General features: G+C 34.9%; 1 protein-coding gene across 3 annotated transcripts in view; it reads left to right on the top strand.

Annotated features, from left to right (window-relative positions):
- LOC129036989 (uncharacterized) overlaps positions 1-17,453 on the top strand; it is a 170,635-nt gene that overhangs the window by 60,780 nt on the left and 92,402 nt on the right. For 2 of the 3 annotated variants that reach the window (XR_008502710.1, XR_008502709.1), the window contains one exon: positions 8,081-8,117. Coding sequence is in view for 1 of the 3 variants with exons in the window: in XM_054488749.1 (XP_054344724.1) it covers positions 8,081-8,097 (17 nt within the window). In the remaining 2 variants the exon portion in view is untranslated. Of the gene's footprint in view, positions 1-8,080; positions 9,161-17,453 lie in introns of those variants that run through there. The other variant, XM_054488749.1, reaches the window with a different exon arrangement.

A 17,453-nucleotide genomic window follows, 5' to 3' on the forward strand; every position in this document is an offset into this window, starting at 1 on the left:
CAGGCCTGGTGGTGACAAACTCTCTCAGCATTTGCTTGTCTGTAAAGTATTTTATTTCTCCTTCACTTATGAAGCTTAGTTTGGCTGGATATGAAATTCTGGGGTGAAAATTCTTTTCTTTAAGAATGTTGAATATTGGCCCCCACTCTCTTCTGGCTTGTAGAGTTTCTGCCGAGAGATCCGCTGTTAGTCCGATGGGCTTCCCTTTGAGGGTAACCCGACCTTTCTCTCTGGCTGCCCTTAACATTTTTTCCTTCATTCCAACTTTGGTGAATCTGACAATTATGTGTCTTGGAGTTGCTCTTCTCGAGGAGTATCTTTGTGGCATTCTCTGTATTTCCTGAATCTGAATGTTGGCCTGCCTTGCTAGATTGGGGAAGTTCTCCTGGATAATATCCTGCAGAGTGTTTTCCAACTTGGTTCCATTCTCCCCGTCACTTTCAGTTACACCAATCAGACGTAGATTTGGTCTTTTCACATATTCCCATATTTCTTGGAGGATTTGTTCGTTTCTTTTTATTCTTTTTTCTCTAAACTTCCCTTCTCACTTCATTTCATTCATTTCATCTTCCATTGCTGATACCCTTTCTTCCAGTTGGTCGCATCGGCTCCTGAGGCTTCTGCATTCTTCACGTAGTTCTCAAGCCTTGGCTTTCAGCTCCATCAGCTCCTTTAAGCACTTCTCTGTATTGGTTATTCTAGTTATACATTCTTCTAAATTTTTTTCAAAGTTTTCAACTTCTTTGCCTTTGGTTTGAATATCCTCCCGTAGCTCGGAGTAATTTGATCGTCTGAAGCCTTCGTCTCTCAGCTCGTCAAAGTCATTCTCCGTCCAGCTTTGTTCCGTTGCTGGTGAGGAACTGCGTTCCTTTGGAGGAGGAGAGGCGCTCTGCTTTTTAGAGTTTCCAGTTTTTCTGCTCTGTTTTTTCCCCATCTTTGTGGTTTTATCTACTTTTGGTCTTTGATGATGGTGATGTACAGATGGGTTTTTGGTGTGGATGTCCTTTCTGTTTGTTAGTTTTCCTTCTAACAGACAGGACCCTCAGCTGCAGGTCTGTTGGAGTTTTCTAGAGGTCCACTCCAGACCCTGTTTGCCTGGGTATCAGCAGCGGTGTCTGCCGAACCGCGGATTTTCGTGATCTGCAAATGCTGTTGTCTGATTGTTCCTCTGGAAGTTTTGTCTCAGAGGAGTAACCGGCCGTGTGAGGTGTCAGTCTGCCCCTACTGGAGGGTGCCTCCCAGTTAGGCTGCTCGGGGGTCAGGGGTCATGGACCCACTTGAGAAGGCAGTCTGCCCGTTCTGAGATCTCCAGCTGCATGCTGGGAGAACCACTGCTCTCCTCAAAGCTGTCAGACAGGGACATTTAAGTCTGCAGAGGTTACTGCTGTCTTTTTGTTTGTCTGTGCCCTGCCCCCAGAGGTGGAGCCTATAGAGGCAGGCAGGCCTCCTTGAGCTGTGGTGGGCTCCAGCCAATTCGAACTTCCCGGCTGCTTTGTTTACCTAAGCAAGCCTGGGCAATGGCGGGCGCCCCTCCCCCAGCCTTGCTGCCACCTTGCAGTTTGATCTCAGACTGCTGTGCAAGCAATCAGCGAGACTCCGTGGGCGTAGGACCCTCCGAGCCAGGTGCGTGATATAATCTCCTGGTGCGCTGTTTCCTAAGCCCGTCAGAAAAGTGCAGTATTCGGGTGGGAGTGGCCCGATTTTCCAGGTGCCGTCTGTCACCCCTCTCCTTGACCAGGAAAGGGAACTCCCTGACTCCTTGCGCTTCCCGAGTGAGGCAATGCCTCACCCTGCTTCAGCTGTTGCACGGTGCACTGCACCCACTGTCCTGCGCCCAGTGTCCTGCGCCCACTGTCTGCCACTCCCTAGTGAGATGAACCTGGTACCTCAGATGGAAATGAAGATATCACCCGTCTTCTGTGTTGCTCACGTTGGTAGCTGTAGACCGGAGCTGTTCCTATTCAGCCATCTTCACTTAAATTGTCTGAAAATATTTTCTCCCATTCTGTAGTTGTTAGTCTCTTCCCTTTGTTGATTGTTTCCTTTGATGTGCAGAAGCTTTTAAACTTGATGTGACCCCATTTGTCCATTTTTCCTTCAGTTGTCTCTGCTCTTCAGGTCTTACTCAAGAAATTTTCTCCCAGAGCAATGTCTTGAAGTATTTTCTCAATGTTGTATTCCAGTAGTTTCATAGATTCAGGCCTTAAATGTATGTATTTAATCTATTTTGATTTAGTTTTTCTATATGGTGAGAGATAGAGGTCTAATTTCATTCTTTGGCATATGGATAACCGGTTTTCCCAGCACCATTTGTTGAAGAGACTATCTTTACCCCAGTGTATGTTATTGGCACCTTTGTGAGATATCAGTTAACTGTAAATGTGTGAATTCATTTGTAGGTTCTGTGTGTGTGTGTGTGTGTTTTAATGCTATTAACATGTTGCTTTGGTTACTATAGCTTTGTAGTATAATTTGAAGTCAGGTACTGTGATACTTCCAGCTTTAGTTTTTTTTTTTTTTTGCTCAGGATTTATTTGACTCTTCTGGGTCTTTTATGGTTTCACATAAATTTTAGTATTGCTTTTTCTATTTCTGTGAAGAATGTCATTGATATTTTGACAGAGATTGCATTGAATTTGTAGATAACATTGAGTAGTATGAACATTTTAACAATGATGACTCTTTCAATCCATGAACACAAGATATAGATATCTTTCTGATTTTGTGTTCTCTCTCATGTATTTCATCAATGTTTAATCTTTCACTTTATTGGCTGTTTAATTCTAGGTATTTTATTTTATTTTATTTTAGCCATTGTAAATGGGATTCCTTTCTTGGTTTCTTTTTCAGATTGTTTGCTGTTGACATAGAAATGCTACTGAGTTTTGCATGTTGATTTTGTAACCTACAACTTTACTAAATTTATTTATCAGTTCTAATTTTTTTGTGTGGAGTCTTTAGGTTTTTCTCAATAAAAGATTATATAATCTGCAAATGAAGATAGCTTGACTTCTTCCTTTCCAATTTTCCTTTCTTTCTTTCTTTTATCTAATTGCTCTAGCTAAGACTTCCAGTACTATGTTGAATAACAATGGTGAAAGGGGCATCCTTCTCATGTTTCAGATTATAGAGAAAAAGATTTCATTTTCTTCCCCATTCAGTATGATAGTAGCTGTGGATCTGTCATATATGGCCTTTATCATGTTGAGATATGTTCCTTCTGTATCCAATTTGTGGAGAGTTTTTATCATGAAGGGATGTTGAATTTTACCAAGTTCAAATACTATTTTTTTCAAGCACAGTCTATATCTTCTATGCACCTACGACTAGTTGTATCTTTCTGCCATTAATTTTTTTTTTTTGCTTCAGCATACAGTTAAGTATTTGCTAATCTAATATGCTCTTGGATTTTGAATTCTGAAGTACAAGAGTTATATCTTTCTTTTAAACCTTGCAATTACTGGATTGATTTTCTAATGGTATTTATTCTATTTGCAACAATCTGACAAGTTCAAATTTTGAAAATGATTTTTAAAATATGGAAATTGTGAATGCTTTCCATAATGTAAGTGTCCAGTGTTCTTACATTGATACTTGCAGTGTAAGGTTACCTTAGACACTTACTTTTTCATATATATATACACAAATATATATACACACACATATATACATATATACATACATATACTTATATGTTTTATATGTATGTGTGTATATAATATAGATACATATGTATCTATATTATATGTATAGATACATATATACATATATAGATACGTATGTATATATGTATACATGTATGTATATATGTATATACGTATGTATATATGTATCTATATTATATACACCTTTGTATATATGTATATATGTATCTATATTATATACACCTATGTATATATGTATCTACACACATCTGTATATATGTATCTATATTATATACACCTTTTAATTTGGAGTACTTTTAAAGAGCTTCCCAAAATTTTATCTATAGCAAATCACGAGTTCATAAATTTGAGCTTCATTCATTAAATGAGTTGAACAAAAAATATCCCTTTGTAGCCTTGAAATACTCGTCAGTCACTTGTTATCATGAGGTTCAGTTTGCAAAAGTTATTTTGAAGAAATATATAGATATCTTCAAAATTTGTTTAAGTGGTTGTTTTCTATTAATGAACCTTAAAAGGAGCCATAAGAGATCACCTTTCATTACCTTGTCTCTAGTTTGACCCAAACCATTTATTTTTTATAGTCTTTAGAGAAGAAGAGCCTATAGCCTGAATCATTTCAGTGATTAACAATGTTCACTACCAAGACAGTTTTATTTGTTATTAATCTAAGTTACTAAATGTAAGTCTATTTCGTTTTGTCTTGTCTTCAGAAAAGATGGAAAACAGCAGGTTGAAGACCATCAATAAGCCATCCTCCTCCAGGCTAAACAATCTCTGTCCCTTTAGCCTCTAAAATTGCTCTTATAGTCCAACATGTTAATCATCTTTGTAGCTCTTTTCTGAACATTATCCTACTCCTATAAGTTGTAGATTGCATAATGCTTTTCTAGGTGAGGATTCAGTACATTTTGTTTTGATTGATTACAAAAAAGAACATTTTTCCCGTAGGTAATTTATTAGAGCTTTAGAGTCACACATTTTTCAGAACATTCCCTACTGAAAACTCTTCTATGTGCTCCAAATATGGTTAATATAATGAATTAAATGTGCGAAAGAGAATATCCTATGGCTACTTTTATTACAATTTGAGTATGTAAATTTAGCCACTTAATTATATGTCAGAGTACTTTAAATGGATCACTATGACTTAACTCCAGCAACCCAAAATAGAGCCTGGCTCCATTGAGTTTAACTGCTATGATCAACTTGAATTTACAAATCCATAGAAATTTGGTATAATACATATAATGGAGAAAGATGATAAACTGACCCTGAATGGGTCATTATTTTAGAAATGATGTTGCACTATTGTGGTTCTAAACACATCAATCCCATTTTCTTTTTAGTTGCCCCTGGTGACCAGCCATCTCCATTATGTAGCTATGGCTCCCAGGTAACCTATGGCCAAGAAAAGATAGTAACTATACACACGGAAGCTAACAGAGCCCCCATTTAGTACAGGGATTGTAACCATTAGAAATTCTCCTTTATATAAAGACATGTAACCCTTTTGGTTTTAACCTTTTCCTTTTACACTATTTATCCGTACTAGTAGTAGACTAGAAAACTTAAATGCAAATAAATGCTGAAGAGAAGTTGAAATAATATTGAAATTTTTAGAAATTTTAGTCATTCCAAGGAGATGTTACTTGTATTATTTCTAGTCCTTCTCTATTCCTGATACAACATGAGTATTCTAAGCAGTAGATCCTTCTTTAGTGTTAATAGCATGCTCCAAATTATATGGAAAATATAAGGCCTCATCTTTCCACTGCCCATACTTGCCCCCAAGTACAGTGATATTATGAGTAAAGGCCAAGGATATGTATCTAAGAGTGAAAATTTAGGTTAATGAGGAAACTTGGATTTGTGTCTCTTGGATTGTGTGTGTTAGTGTATGTTCTTTTATTAGGCCATCTTTTTGTACTTATTTTCTCCATTAGAATTGCATTAGCTGGGCTGCTACAACAAGCTAAGTCTGGGTATTTGTACTGCTAGAAAGAAAATGCGTGCCATCAACAGTTTAATTAGGCAACTGGACGGAAAAGAGGAAAAGAATCATTTTCCAGACCTCTTAGAAATGTTTTGTTGAGGGAAAAAGCAGCCAATATAGATATATTGATATACTAATAAAGATACAAATATACTTATCAATCCATCAATCAATCAGTCTATTTATCTATCTATTACCTGAGCGATCACAAGGAATTGCTTTACATAATTGTGGAGAAGTAATTTGAATCCACAGGGCAAGAAGTCAGGAAGTGAAGATCACAAGCAGACTGAAACTCTGAAGCTTCATGATGAAGCTGTTGTCACAGGTAATGAGGAAGGGAAGGTTCCATAAAGGAAAAACAAACTGTAGACCAAAAATATCAGAGCATGGCTAAGGACAATGCCTAAGTGTTTTTAAAAAGGCTTCCACTGATTAGGTCAGGCTCATGAGGATAGACCCTGTACTTTATTTGATTACAATTTTAATTACATCAGCAAAATACCTTTACAGCCAGCACCTAAGTTAGCATTTGATTGAAAGACTGGAAGAAGATGTATGTATGGTACAAAATGGCTGCTGTAGTTCCTTCTGCCCTCATATTTTATGTTGCCAGTTTGACACCTTAAAAAAGTCATCATAGACAGGTCTGGATGTTTTTCCCAGACATTTTTCTTAGTGGGCATCTATCAGGTATTCCTCTGATCATTGCAGTTGTGAGAATAGAATTCAGAAGTCTGAATCGTGATCTTTTGCAGGCAAGTCTATAGATCGAACAGTTATACCTAGATGCTAAATTAAAAACAAAATGAAAAGCAAAAAGTCCCTCAAAAATTGATGATGGCATAAAATTTGAGAACTAGAAATCGTGTACATTACTGTGCTTATTTTCTCATTGTTATAGTGCTAGTTAGTAATAGAGTCACATCGAATGGCCTAATCATATCATATCTTAATAACACTTAAAGACACTACTCCATGATAGTTACCTGTGGAAACCAAGGAAAAGGGAGGCTAAATAACTTCCCCAAGTTACTGTTAGTAAGGGAGGTAGGATTCAACATAGATGGCCTAATTTCCGAGGCTGTTTTTAACCTGCCTGTTCTACTACATATCCCAGACTAGAATACACATATCACAACTGCTGGTAACATAGTGTCTTTTTTTCTAGTAGTTTCTCATTTAGTATGGAAAAATCATCTCAAATTACTTTTATCATTTGGCAGGTAGGAAAATCCATCATCCAATGGCTTTTTTTCTTTAGTTCTAATTCTTCCCTTTTTTAACTCCATTCTTTCTCTTCTAAGAAAAATACCTAAAATATATTTCTGTGTTTTGACTTGTACCCATTTATTAGCTTCCGTTTATTTTCTCTTTCTGTGACTTCAATAGATGAATTTTATCAAAAGGTTGTTCAGATATTCATGGGTCCCCTTCTTATTTTCACTAGCTTTTTAAACTATAAGCTTAGCAAGATTTCAAGCCTATAATAGCTATTCTTTTTGAATATCTGAAGTCTAGAATTTTAGTTTAACATTTATTTTTCCTAAATCACACACATTTAAAGATCTTTAGATGTGGCATGTACAAAAGATTGATCACAAGTCTAACATGAATCTGGAAAACTGTTATTTCCTAGGGCAATATGGAATTACAAACCTGTTATTCCTTATAGTTTTTTTCTGTAGATATGATTCTGGTAGGTTGTACTAACTGCAAATGACTTTCATCCAACAGCAGGTTTGGAATGACTTATTTTCATACAAAAATAAAACCATATTAAAAAATCAAAAGCACTAAACAACAAAAACGAATAATCAAAGACTGTAAAGTAAAGATCATACGCATGCCAAAAGAAAATAACACACTTTTCATAGCTATATTGGGGCTTAATTTATGTACCATAAAACTCACCTGTTTAAAGTGTACAATTCATTATTTTCTTAGAATATTTAGAGAGTAAAAAATAAAACTTTCTTTGGAGAAACAGCTATTCAAATCCTTTCCATTTTTAAATTGTGTGATGTGCCTTTTTGTAATTTAGTTGTAAGCATTCTTTATGTATTCTAGATACAAATCCCTTACCAAATATATGATTTATAAATGTCTTCTCCCATTCTATGGGTGGTCTTTTTACTTAATGATGTTCTTCAAAGTACAAGGGATATATGTCATATTTTAAAAATTACCAATTTCTTTAAATAGTTGCATGAATCTAAACAATTAACTGGTTAATTGGAGGAAGAAGTATTCTGGTTCCACTTCTAATATCATATAACATAAATTAGAGCAAGTAGATAACATGGTATTTAATGGCTGTACCTTGGTCAAGGATTATTGAAATGACTAGCTTAGTATTCTAAAATATTTGGAGTGAGTGTTTATATCTACTTTTATGCATTCTTTTTTTTCTTTTCAGTTAATACTCTTGGATAATGTATTTAAGGATGCTTAAGGTAAGCCATTTGCATATTATCTGAGTCTTAGTTTATAGATGCAATAAGATTCTGCCTACTGAATTTTCTCTTTTTCTGAGATTTGGTTAGCCCATTTTCTAGCAAACTAGGACAAATTTCTGTAAGTAGTATTATAAATATTTATAAAAGACTACAGTAGACACAATTTAGCTTTTTGAATTTTGCATAAATGCTACCTTATTCACTATGTCGAGTATTTCCCTTACAAATTAATTTTTATACTAGTGCATTCAAAAACAATGTCTTGAGAGATTTCCCACACCTGTTGAACTAGAGATGACAAACTGCAATTGAAATAAAATACAAACATTTTCCAAATGTCAACATCTGTTTACATTTTACATAGGTTTCTAGAAGGAGTCTTATCACAAACTATTATAAATAAAGGTGGTGCAATCTAGTACATTGTTTTTTCCTGCTGTAGTTGACGTACTCATTCAATTTTCTAGAAACACCCATAACTTTAGATCTATATATCACAAGTTAATCATCTTGATATATAATTACTTTTATGATTAGTTTATGATTTTATTTGAGCCCTTTGTGTGAAGATAGTGAAAGCTTTTTATCTTACACTAATTTTATACCATCTTCAACTTTGTAAGAAGCCATTTAATCCGAAAGGCTAAGAAATTAGTCAACAGCATGTATTTGAGAATATAGTTTTAAAAAGGTAGAAATATTATAGGTTTGATATTCTTTTCCAGGTTATAAAAATTATGTATGAGTTTTCATAACGTTAACAGTGGAGGTAATGGGAATAACTATGAATTGGGTAATTTTCTACTTGGAGGAAACCAAGGCAACATAAATAATCTTTAAGTGATTTAGTTATGTAAAATTACTTATTGGTCTTTTGAATGACTCTATTCTTGTTCATTTAACGAGGTCATATCACACATAATCATTCATTGTAAAATAAATTATAAATTGCGCTTCTAAAAATATTGCGATATTCTCATCATGATTTGTTATTCTTCTAAGAACAATGTTAAAGTGATTGAGGCATTCTAAAGAACTGCAAAACAGAAACAAAATAAAATAAGAAAGTTTGAAAGTATAAGATTTTATAAGTTCATAGCAGACACACCATAGATGAAGTTAGGGATGTCAACAAAATTCTGTATAACAAGCAAGAGTGCTGAAGAAATAAATAGGTTGCAGCTTCATATAAAGCTCTTCTCCTTCTCAAGAGAAAACGGCTTTTTTACATGAAGTCTCTAATTTAACATAATGTGATTTGAATCCTTGTCCATAAAGTATGTTGTGCATTTCTTTTTATTGTCGTGGGCCCAGCCCCTGCTGGGACAAGTCTGCTGTGAGAGATTGAAATTTTCTCCTTCACTTCAGCTGCAGCTGCCAAGACTCTGCCTCCCAGGCCTGTATTCACCAAAACAATGATTACCTTGGACACTTGCTAAATCATGGAAACCTCATTTGCACCTAAATACAGTCTATGTACATGAATAATAATTGCTCATCTTTCGGGTGAAATTACGTAAACATACAGAGAAGCTACATACTTGGACATATTTATGGCAGCTTGGCCAAGAGTTTTCAAAAATCATTACATCAGGCTAATTAATCTTTTGAATTTTGCACAAGGATGTCTGTTCACATTAACCAATGCCAACCTTTCCTTCTCCCCATCTCCTGCTATTCCACATCTCAAACCAAACTGCCTTGCCCAACCAATTTCATTGGACATAGCCTTAATAGACAACATTTACTGAGCATTTGACATGCATGAGACTCTAAACTAAGGACTTTATATGTGGGAAGAATATTTTGTAAAATATTGGAGAGATAGTCATGGCACAATAATTTAAAACAGCATGAATTTTGTATTCAGATATACCCAAATTCAATTCTTGGCTGTGTCTCATGCTAACTTGGACTTAAACTTTCTGTTTCAGTTTCTGCATATTGGAGGTAAGGGGGGTAATTATAACTTGGAAATTTTTTGAGACACTTCTCCCAGGACATGGAGCCAGTCACTTGAGAAATCAACATAAAAACCCAGGACTCAAGTCCATGTTCTTATCAATAAGTTTTATTGTCACCATTAATTTTTGATAGCTCTTCCACTTTTAACATGGGTGTTGAGAACCTTCAAGGTATTGAAAAATATTGCTCTATTTATGGCTTATCAGAGATAGGAAAAATATAACATTATTTTATATTTCTGAACAATTTAAATTCATACCATGCATTTTAAGTTTTGAAAACTATCCTACAGTATTTCCCACAGCTCATCCACTCCTGTTTTTCCAATTGCTTTTCTTAACTCAGCTCTGATAAATAATTTTGTACAGTGTACAGGGTTGTGCCATGGGTACAGTGTACAGGGTTGTGCATGGGTGGCTGGGCAGGGAGTCATGGCATATGTATGAGGAAGGAGTCACAGAACTGAATACAAGTAGTGGGTTTGAAGAAATAAAAAACTTGATTCCATTTTCTAACTTCTCATTTTGTCACATGTGTTCTGTGACTATGAAAGTGGTGTGTTTCTCAGTATCGATGACTATCACTCATAAACTGGAAACTTTGGGCTCTAATTGTTTCTTTTAACACCAGTATAGAATATGGCAAGGAAATATTAAGGAGAGTGAAGGAGAAAAGATAAAGACTGTTTTTGATGTTATTAAAATCTAAGTAATAACCATAAAGGGTTATATAAATGAACATAAATCTACAGGCCGTTAGAATGAATTTGCTGTTAGTTTTATTTTATGAAGAACTTGGGGTGAACCCTTGAGCTCTCGTCATTATGTGGATTTCATCCCAAAGTATCCTATGGGCTGGATTACAGGAAACACAATAAGATTTATAAAATGTTATTTTAACTCTGTTTATTGGCACTTTGTGCATGCACACACAAATGTAACTTTACAGCACCCCTGCATTGTCCATGATAACGTGAAGATGCTGAAGAAACAGAAACTCAGATTTCATTGGATTAACACTTATTTTTACCCAGTGGAGTGCAGGTCAAAGGCACTCCATAAACTGAATTTGTAACTCTAGGAAGCAATGTTCTGAACCAGAAAGCAGGAAAGAGTATTAATCGAAAGTGAAAAGGCTCTGCTGAAAGCAGAACAGTCTTGGAAAATGATTTTAAAGATCACTTGCCATGCACACAATTATTTTGTATTTGCAGTTCATGCCAAGATTTTAAAGAAAACTGATGGGAAATTTCATTATTCAAGTATGTACTGTATATACAATGTAATCCCAGTCACTCACTGGGGCAAGGCAAAAGTGACATTAACAAACAATATTTTAAAAATCGAATTGTTCCATACTATACAAAGTGAGCTTTCATTGCAAATATTTATTTCTATTATGAGGTCTACAGAGGCATAATATTGTTAAAATGAGAATAGTTTCTGAACCGTATAGACTTTTATGGATATTTAAAAAATACGTCTCTAAAGTGTTGAATAACTGGCACTGTTATTCATTATTTTCATTTTTTAATGTATTTTACCAGTTCAGGAAGGATGTAGTTCAATAAAAATTGCCATTACAATCTGAAACTTCCTCTCCATTTTCATAGTAGTAACTGGGGACACTGCTTCAAACATAGTTAAGCCTTTTAAAGGTGTTGAAGAGACAGCTTTTGTCATTTTTAAAAGATACTTATTTCTTAAAGAAGGGATAAGGTTGATAGACTTAATATGGTAAGAGATTCTGTCTTACAGAAAAATAAAATCAACTCGAAGAGATGTTTTTTCTCTTTCCCTTACGTGCCAAAGTAGTGGACTACTTTCTTGTCCCAGGGTTTTCTATATAAGCTCAAGAACATACATCCCATAATATCTGTTAAATAAAAAAAAAGATTAACCTTTTATTAAAAAGATAATAATAGAATTAAGTGAAACCATTTACTACATTGAAGGGATTGATGTTTTGTTGAAATAACTGGTTAAACTAAAATATTTTGTCCATTGTCTCATTTTTATTCTAATTCCAGTCACAGATTTACTTGTTTATCTGACAAAAGATAGTGCTATTGTGGGGAATTATGAAATAAGTATAAATCTTCATAGTATAGGTAAAATACACTTTCAAAAAATAATCCTGTAGAGGAAAGAGGCAGTATCTTTTAAGACTCACCATCAGTTCCAGTCTTTGACCTTTGAACTTTTCCTGTTTCACTTTCATTGGACTAACTCTGTATGATTCCAAAGCTCATTCTCTGAGGTAGAAGTTATAATGACAGTTCTGCAACGCTTTTATATTTTCCTCACCCAGATTGCCATTCTATCTTAGGAGTTTAAGCAAACTATACAGTAAATACAAGATACCACGTAAAAAAGTTAGTACATGTCTTTGATGAGTTTTACCTAAGTTGCATCACTTTTTTTGTGGTTACCTTATTATTCTTCTGAAAAAATTATTTTCATTTCTCTATGTAATATATAGAAAATAACTTTACATTAATGCACAGACTACTAACATATATTAAAATCTCAATGAAATTAGTGTCATTTTATCCTCTTTTCCTGAGCTATTTAATTGGTTGTTACTTCTGTTTCCTACAATGTATCCTTTGTTTTAATATGCTTTTTAATTCAATCATCAAATATTTATTAACTGCCAACTATACTATGGCAATATATTTTGTTCAACAAATGCTTCTTGAATGCCTAGTGTGTGAAAGGAATTATACTGTGAAATTCGGGTATAAAAACATATGTTCTTGATGGTCTTATCCTCCAAATGCTTATAAAGAGCTAAGTAATAAGCCAAATCCTATTCAAAATTAAAAGTCATTGTGTAATTTTAAGACCTTCAATACAATCACCAAGGAAATATTATGAGACAAACTCTAATAGCTCATTTTATGCACATTACTCATTTTGATAATTAAACTGATAGCACTTAGAATATAGTTATATCTTGCTTTAAGTTGGATAAGTTAAAATATTTTTTCTAATGCAATTGTACCTGATTTTGTGAAATATTTTAATTCCTAACAGCCTTATAGGCATATCTCACTTTATTGTGCTTCAGTTGATTGTACCTTCTAGAGTCTATGTTTTTACAAATTGAAGGTTTGTAGCAATCTGTATCCAGCATGTCTATTGGTGCCATTTTCCAACAGCATAGGCCCTCTTTTGCCTCTGCATCACATTTGTTAATTACTGCAATAGTTGAAACATTATTAGTATTATTATTATTATATCTGTTATGGTGATCTGTAATCCATGATCTTTTATGTTACTGTTGTAATTGCTTCTGTACGCCATAAACTGCATCCACATAAGACGGCAAACTTAATACATGTTTTGTGTGTTCTGACTGCTCCATTGACTTGCTGTTTTCCCATCTTGCCCCTTCTCCTTGAAGGAGAGGCTCTTTATTTCCTGAAACATAGCAATATTGAAATTTGGACAATTAATAACACCACAACAACCTCAAAGTCTTCAACTGAAAGAAAGAGTTGCACATCTTTAATTTTAATCAAAAGCTAAAAATGATTAAGCTTAGTGGGGAAGTCATGTCGTAAGTCAGGACAGGCTGAAAGCTGGGCTTCTTGTGGCATTTAGCCAAGTTGTGATGCAAAGGAAAAATTTGTGAAGTAGGTTAAAAGTGCTACTCTAGTGAAAACATTAATCATAAGAATGCAGAACAGCCATACTGCTGACATGGGACAAAATTTGAGTAGTCCGAATAGAAGATCAAACCAGTCACAAAATGTCTTCAAGCCAAAGCCTAATCCAGAGCAAGATCCTAATTCTCTTGAATTCTATGAAGGCTGAGAGAGGTGATGAAGCTGCAGAAAAAAGTTTGAAGCTAGCACAGGTTGGTTCATGAGGGTTAAGAAAAAAAGCCATCTCCATAACATAAAAGTGCAAAGTGAAGCAGCAGCTGCTTATACAGTGGCTGTAAGTTATCCAGAAGATCTAGCTAAGATAACTGATGAAGGTGGCTACACTAAAAAACAGATTTTCCATGTAAATGAAACAGTCTTCTATTGGAAGAAGATGCCACCTAGGACTTTGATAGTGAGAGAGCAGAAGTGAATGCCTGGCTTCAAAGCTTTAAAGGACAGACTGACTCTCTTGTTAGGAACAAATGCAGCTGGTGACTTTCAGTTGAAGCCAAAGGTCATTTACCATTCTGACGATGTTAGGGCTCTTAAGAATTAGGCTAAATCTACTCTGCCTGTGCTCTGTAAGTGGAACAATAAAGCCTGAATCACACCATATTTGTTTACAGCATGGTTTACTGAAATATTTTAAGCCCACTGTTGAGACCTACTACTCAGGAAAAGAAAGATTTCTTTTAAAATATTACTGCCCATTGACAATGCACATGCTCACCCAAGAAGACTGATGGAGATGTACAAGGTAGTTAATATTACTTTCATGCCTGCTAAGACAACTTTCATTCTGCAGCCCTTGGGTCAAGGAATAAATTTCACTTTCAAGTCTTATTATTTAAGAAATATATTTTGTAAGACTATAGCTGATGGATCTAGGCAAAGTAAATCAAAAAACCTTCTCAAAAGGATTCATTCTTCTACATACCACTAAGAACATTCATGATTCATGAGAGGAGGCCAAAATATCAACACTAATAGAAATTTGGAAGAAGTAGATTCGAAGCCTCATAGATGCATTTGTGGAATTCAGTACATCGGTGGAGGAAGTAACTGCATGTGGTGGAAATAGTAAGACAGGTATAATTATAAGTAGAGCCTAAAGAAGAGACTGAATAGCTGCAATCCTAGGGTAAAACTTGAATGGATGAGGAGTTGCTTCTTAGAGATGAGCAAAGAAAGTGGTTTCTTGAGTTGGAATACACTCAGTGGATATGTTGTGAACATTGTTGGAATAAAGACAAAGGATTTAAAATATTATGCAAACTTAGTTGATAAAGCAGTGGCAGTTTGATAAGAGTGACTCCCATTTTGAAAAATGAAATTGTGTGGGTAAAATGGCATAAACCAGTATTACAACTTACAGAAAAATATTTTGTGAAAGGAAAAGTCAATTGATAGAGCAAACCTCATTGTTGTCTTGTTTTCAGAAATTGCAACAGCCACTTCAACCTTCAGCAACCACCAAACTGATCAGTAGTCATCAACATTGAGACAAGACTGTACACCAGCAAAAACATCCCAACTCAGTGAAGGCTCAAATGATTTTAGCATTTTTTTAGCAATAAAGCATTTTTAAATTAAACTATATACGTTGCTGTTTTAGACAATGTTTTTGCACATTCAGAATACAGTAAAGCATAAACATGACTTTTATATACACTGGGGAAACCAAAAAATTTGTGTGACTTACTTTATTGCAATATTTGTTTTATTGTGCTGATCCGGAACTAAATATATCTAAGGTATGCTTGTACTGATGATTATTTTAACACCAAGATATTTTAAAATTCATTAAATAAATTTTTATTTAAATAGACCTCTAGCATACATTTACTGGTAACTAAAGGCTTAGTTAACAAAGGGAAATACCAAATTATTAAGGTTTTGCATGACTTTGAAAATTTCTATATTGAATTATAAATATTATGGAATTATAGCCTTTTTTTGTTTTTTAAATCAAAGATTTAGTTAAATTTTTCTCAAATGCATCTTCTTGGTTGAAGTCTGCTTATCATTAACATTTGATATCAGAAGCACTAATTCTTTGTTGTAGCCTTATTTCATCAAAAGCTGATCAACTATGTCTATATGAGTCTCTCAGAGAGCTGAAAAAGTAATCAAAGGTCAAGATGGAGGCTACAGTGACATACAGGATCCCCGTGCCAACTCATGAGAGCTGACAGTTATGACATGGATAGTTCTGGGTGAAAAGCTTACTAGTAATAGAATGTAATATGTTTTAATTTAAAAACAATTTACTATGTTTAATTCAACCTAAAATCATAAAATCATTAGAATAAACTATAGGGATAAATTTTAATGACCTTGGCAACAAAAGAAAAAGTAAAAAAAAAAATGGGCTTCACAAATATTAAAAACTTTAGTGCATCAAAGGACATTATCAAGAAATTGAAAGGCTCTCTGGAAGAATGGGAGAAGATATTTGCAAATCATATGTTTGGTGGGGGAACAGGATCCATAATATATAAAGAATTCCTACAACTAAGCAACAAAAAGACAAACAACCCAATTAAAAAGTTGGCAGAGTACTTGAATAGATATTTCTCTAGAAAAGATACAAATAGCCAACAAGCACATGAAAACATATTCAAAATCATTAATCATAAGGTAAATACAAATCAAAACCACAATAAAATACCATTTCAAACCTATTAATATAGTAATAATAATAATAATAGGCTGGGTTGGGTGCGGTGTCTCATGCCTGTAATCCCAGCACTTTGGGAGGCCGAAGCAGGTGGATCACCTAAGGTCAGGAGTTCCAGACCAGCCTGACCAACATGGTGAAACCTTGTCTCTACTACAAATACAAAAATTAGCCGGGTGTGGTGGTAGGCCTCCCAGGTACTCGGGAGGCTGAGGCGGGAGAATTGCTTGAACCCAGGAGGCAGAGATTGGAGTGAGCCAAGATCACACCATTGCACTCCAGCCTGGGCAACACAGCAAGACTCCTTCTCAAAACAAAACAATAATAAGAATACTAATAATCAGAAAAATAACAAATGTTGGGACGATATGGAGAAATGGCTGATAGGAAGGTAAAATGGCACAGCCACTGGGGCAAACAGTATGAGTTCTTCAAAAAGCTTGTTATGGACTTGATGTGTCCACCCACATCCACTGCCAAGTTCACACTCACTGTGATGCTATTTAGAGGTAGGGCCTTTGAGAGGTCATTAGGCTAGGAGGGTAAAGCCCTCATTAATGGGATTAGTGCCCTTATCAAAGAGACCGTGGGGAAGCCCCTTACCATGTGAGGGCACAGTGCAAAGACAGCAATCTACAAATCAGGAAGTGGTGTCTCACCAGGTACCTAATCTACCAGAGCCTTGATCTTGGACTTCACAGACTCTAGAACTGTAAGAAATAAATGTTTGTTTTTTAGGCCATCCAGTTTGCGGTATTTTTGTTGCAGTAGTCAGAACTAAAACAAAGCTAAACAGAATTACCATGTGACACAGCATTTCCACTACTAGGTATAATGCCCACTGTAATTGAAAACAGGGACTCAAACAGACACTTTTATAATAATGTTTTTGCAGAATTATTCACAATAGTCAAAAGGTGAAAATAGCCCAGTGTCTATCAACAGATTAATGCATAAACAAAATGTAGTACGTATATACGTACAATGAAATATTATTCAACCATAAAAAGGATTGAAGTTCTGATACATGCTA

Source organism: Pongo pygmaeus, chromosome 4 (assembly GCF_028885625.2).
Source record: "Pongo pygmaeus isolate AG05252 chromosome 4, NHGRI_mPonPyg2-v2.0_pri, whole genome shotgun sequence".
In the NCBI taxonomy this organism is placed as follows: domain Eukaryota; kingdom Metazoa; phylum Chordata; class Mammalia; order Primates; family Hominidae; genus Pongo; species Pongo pygmaeus.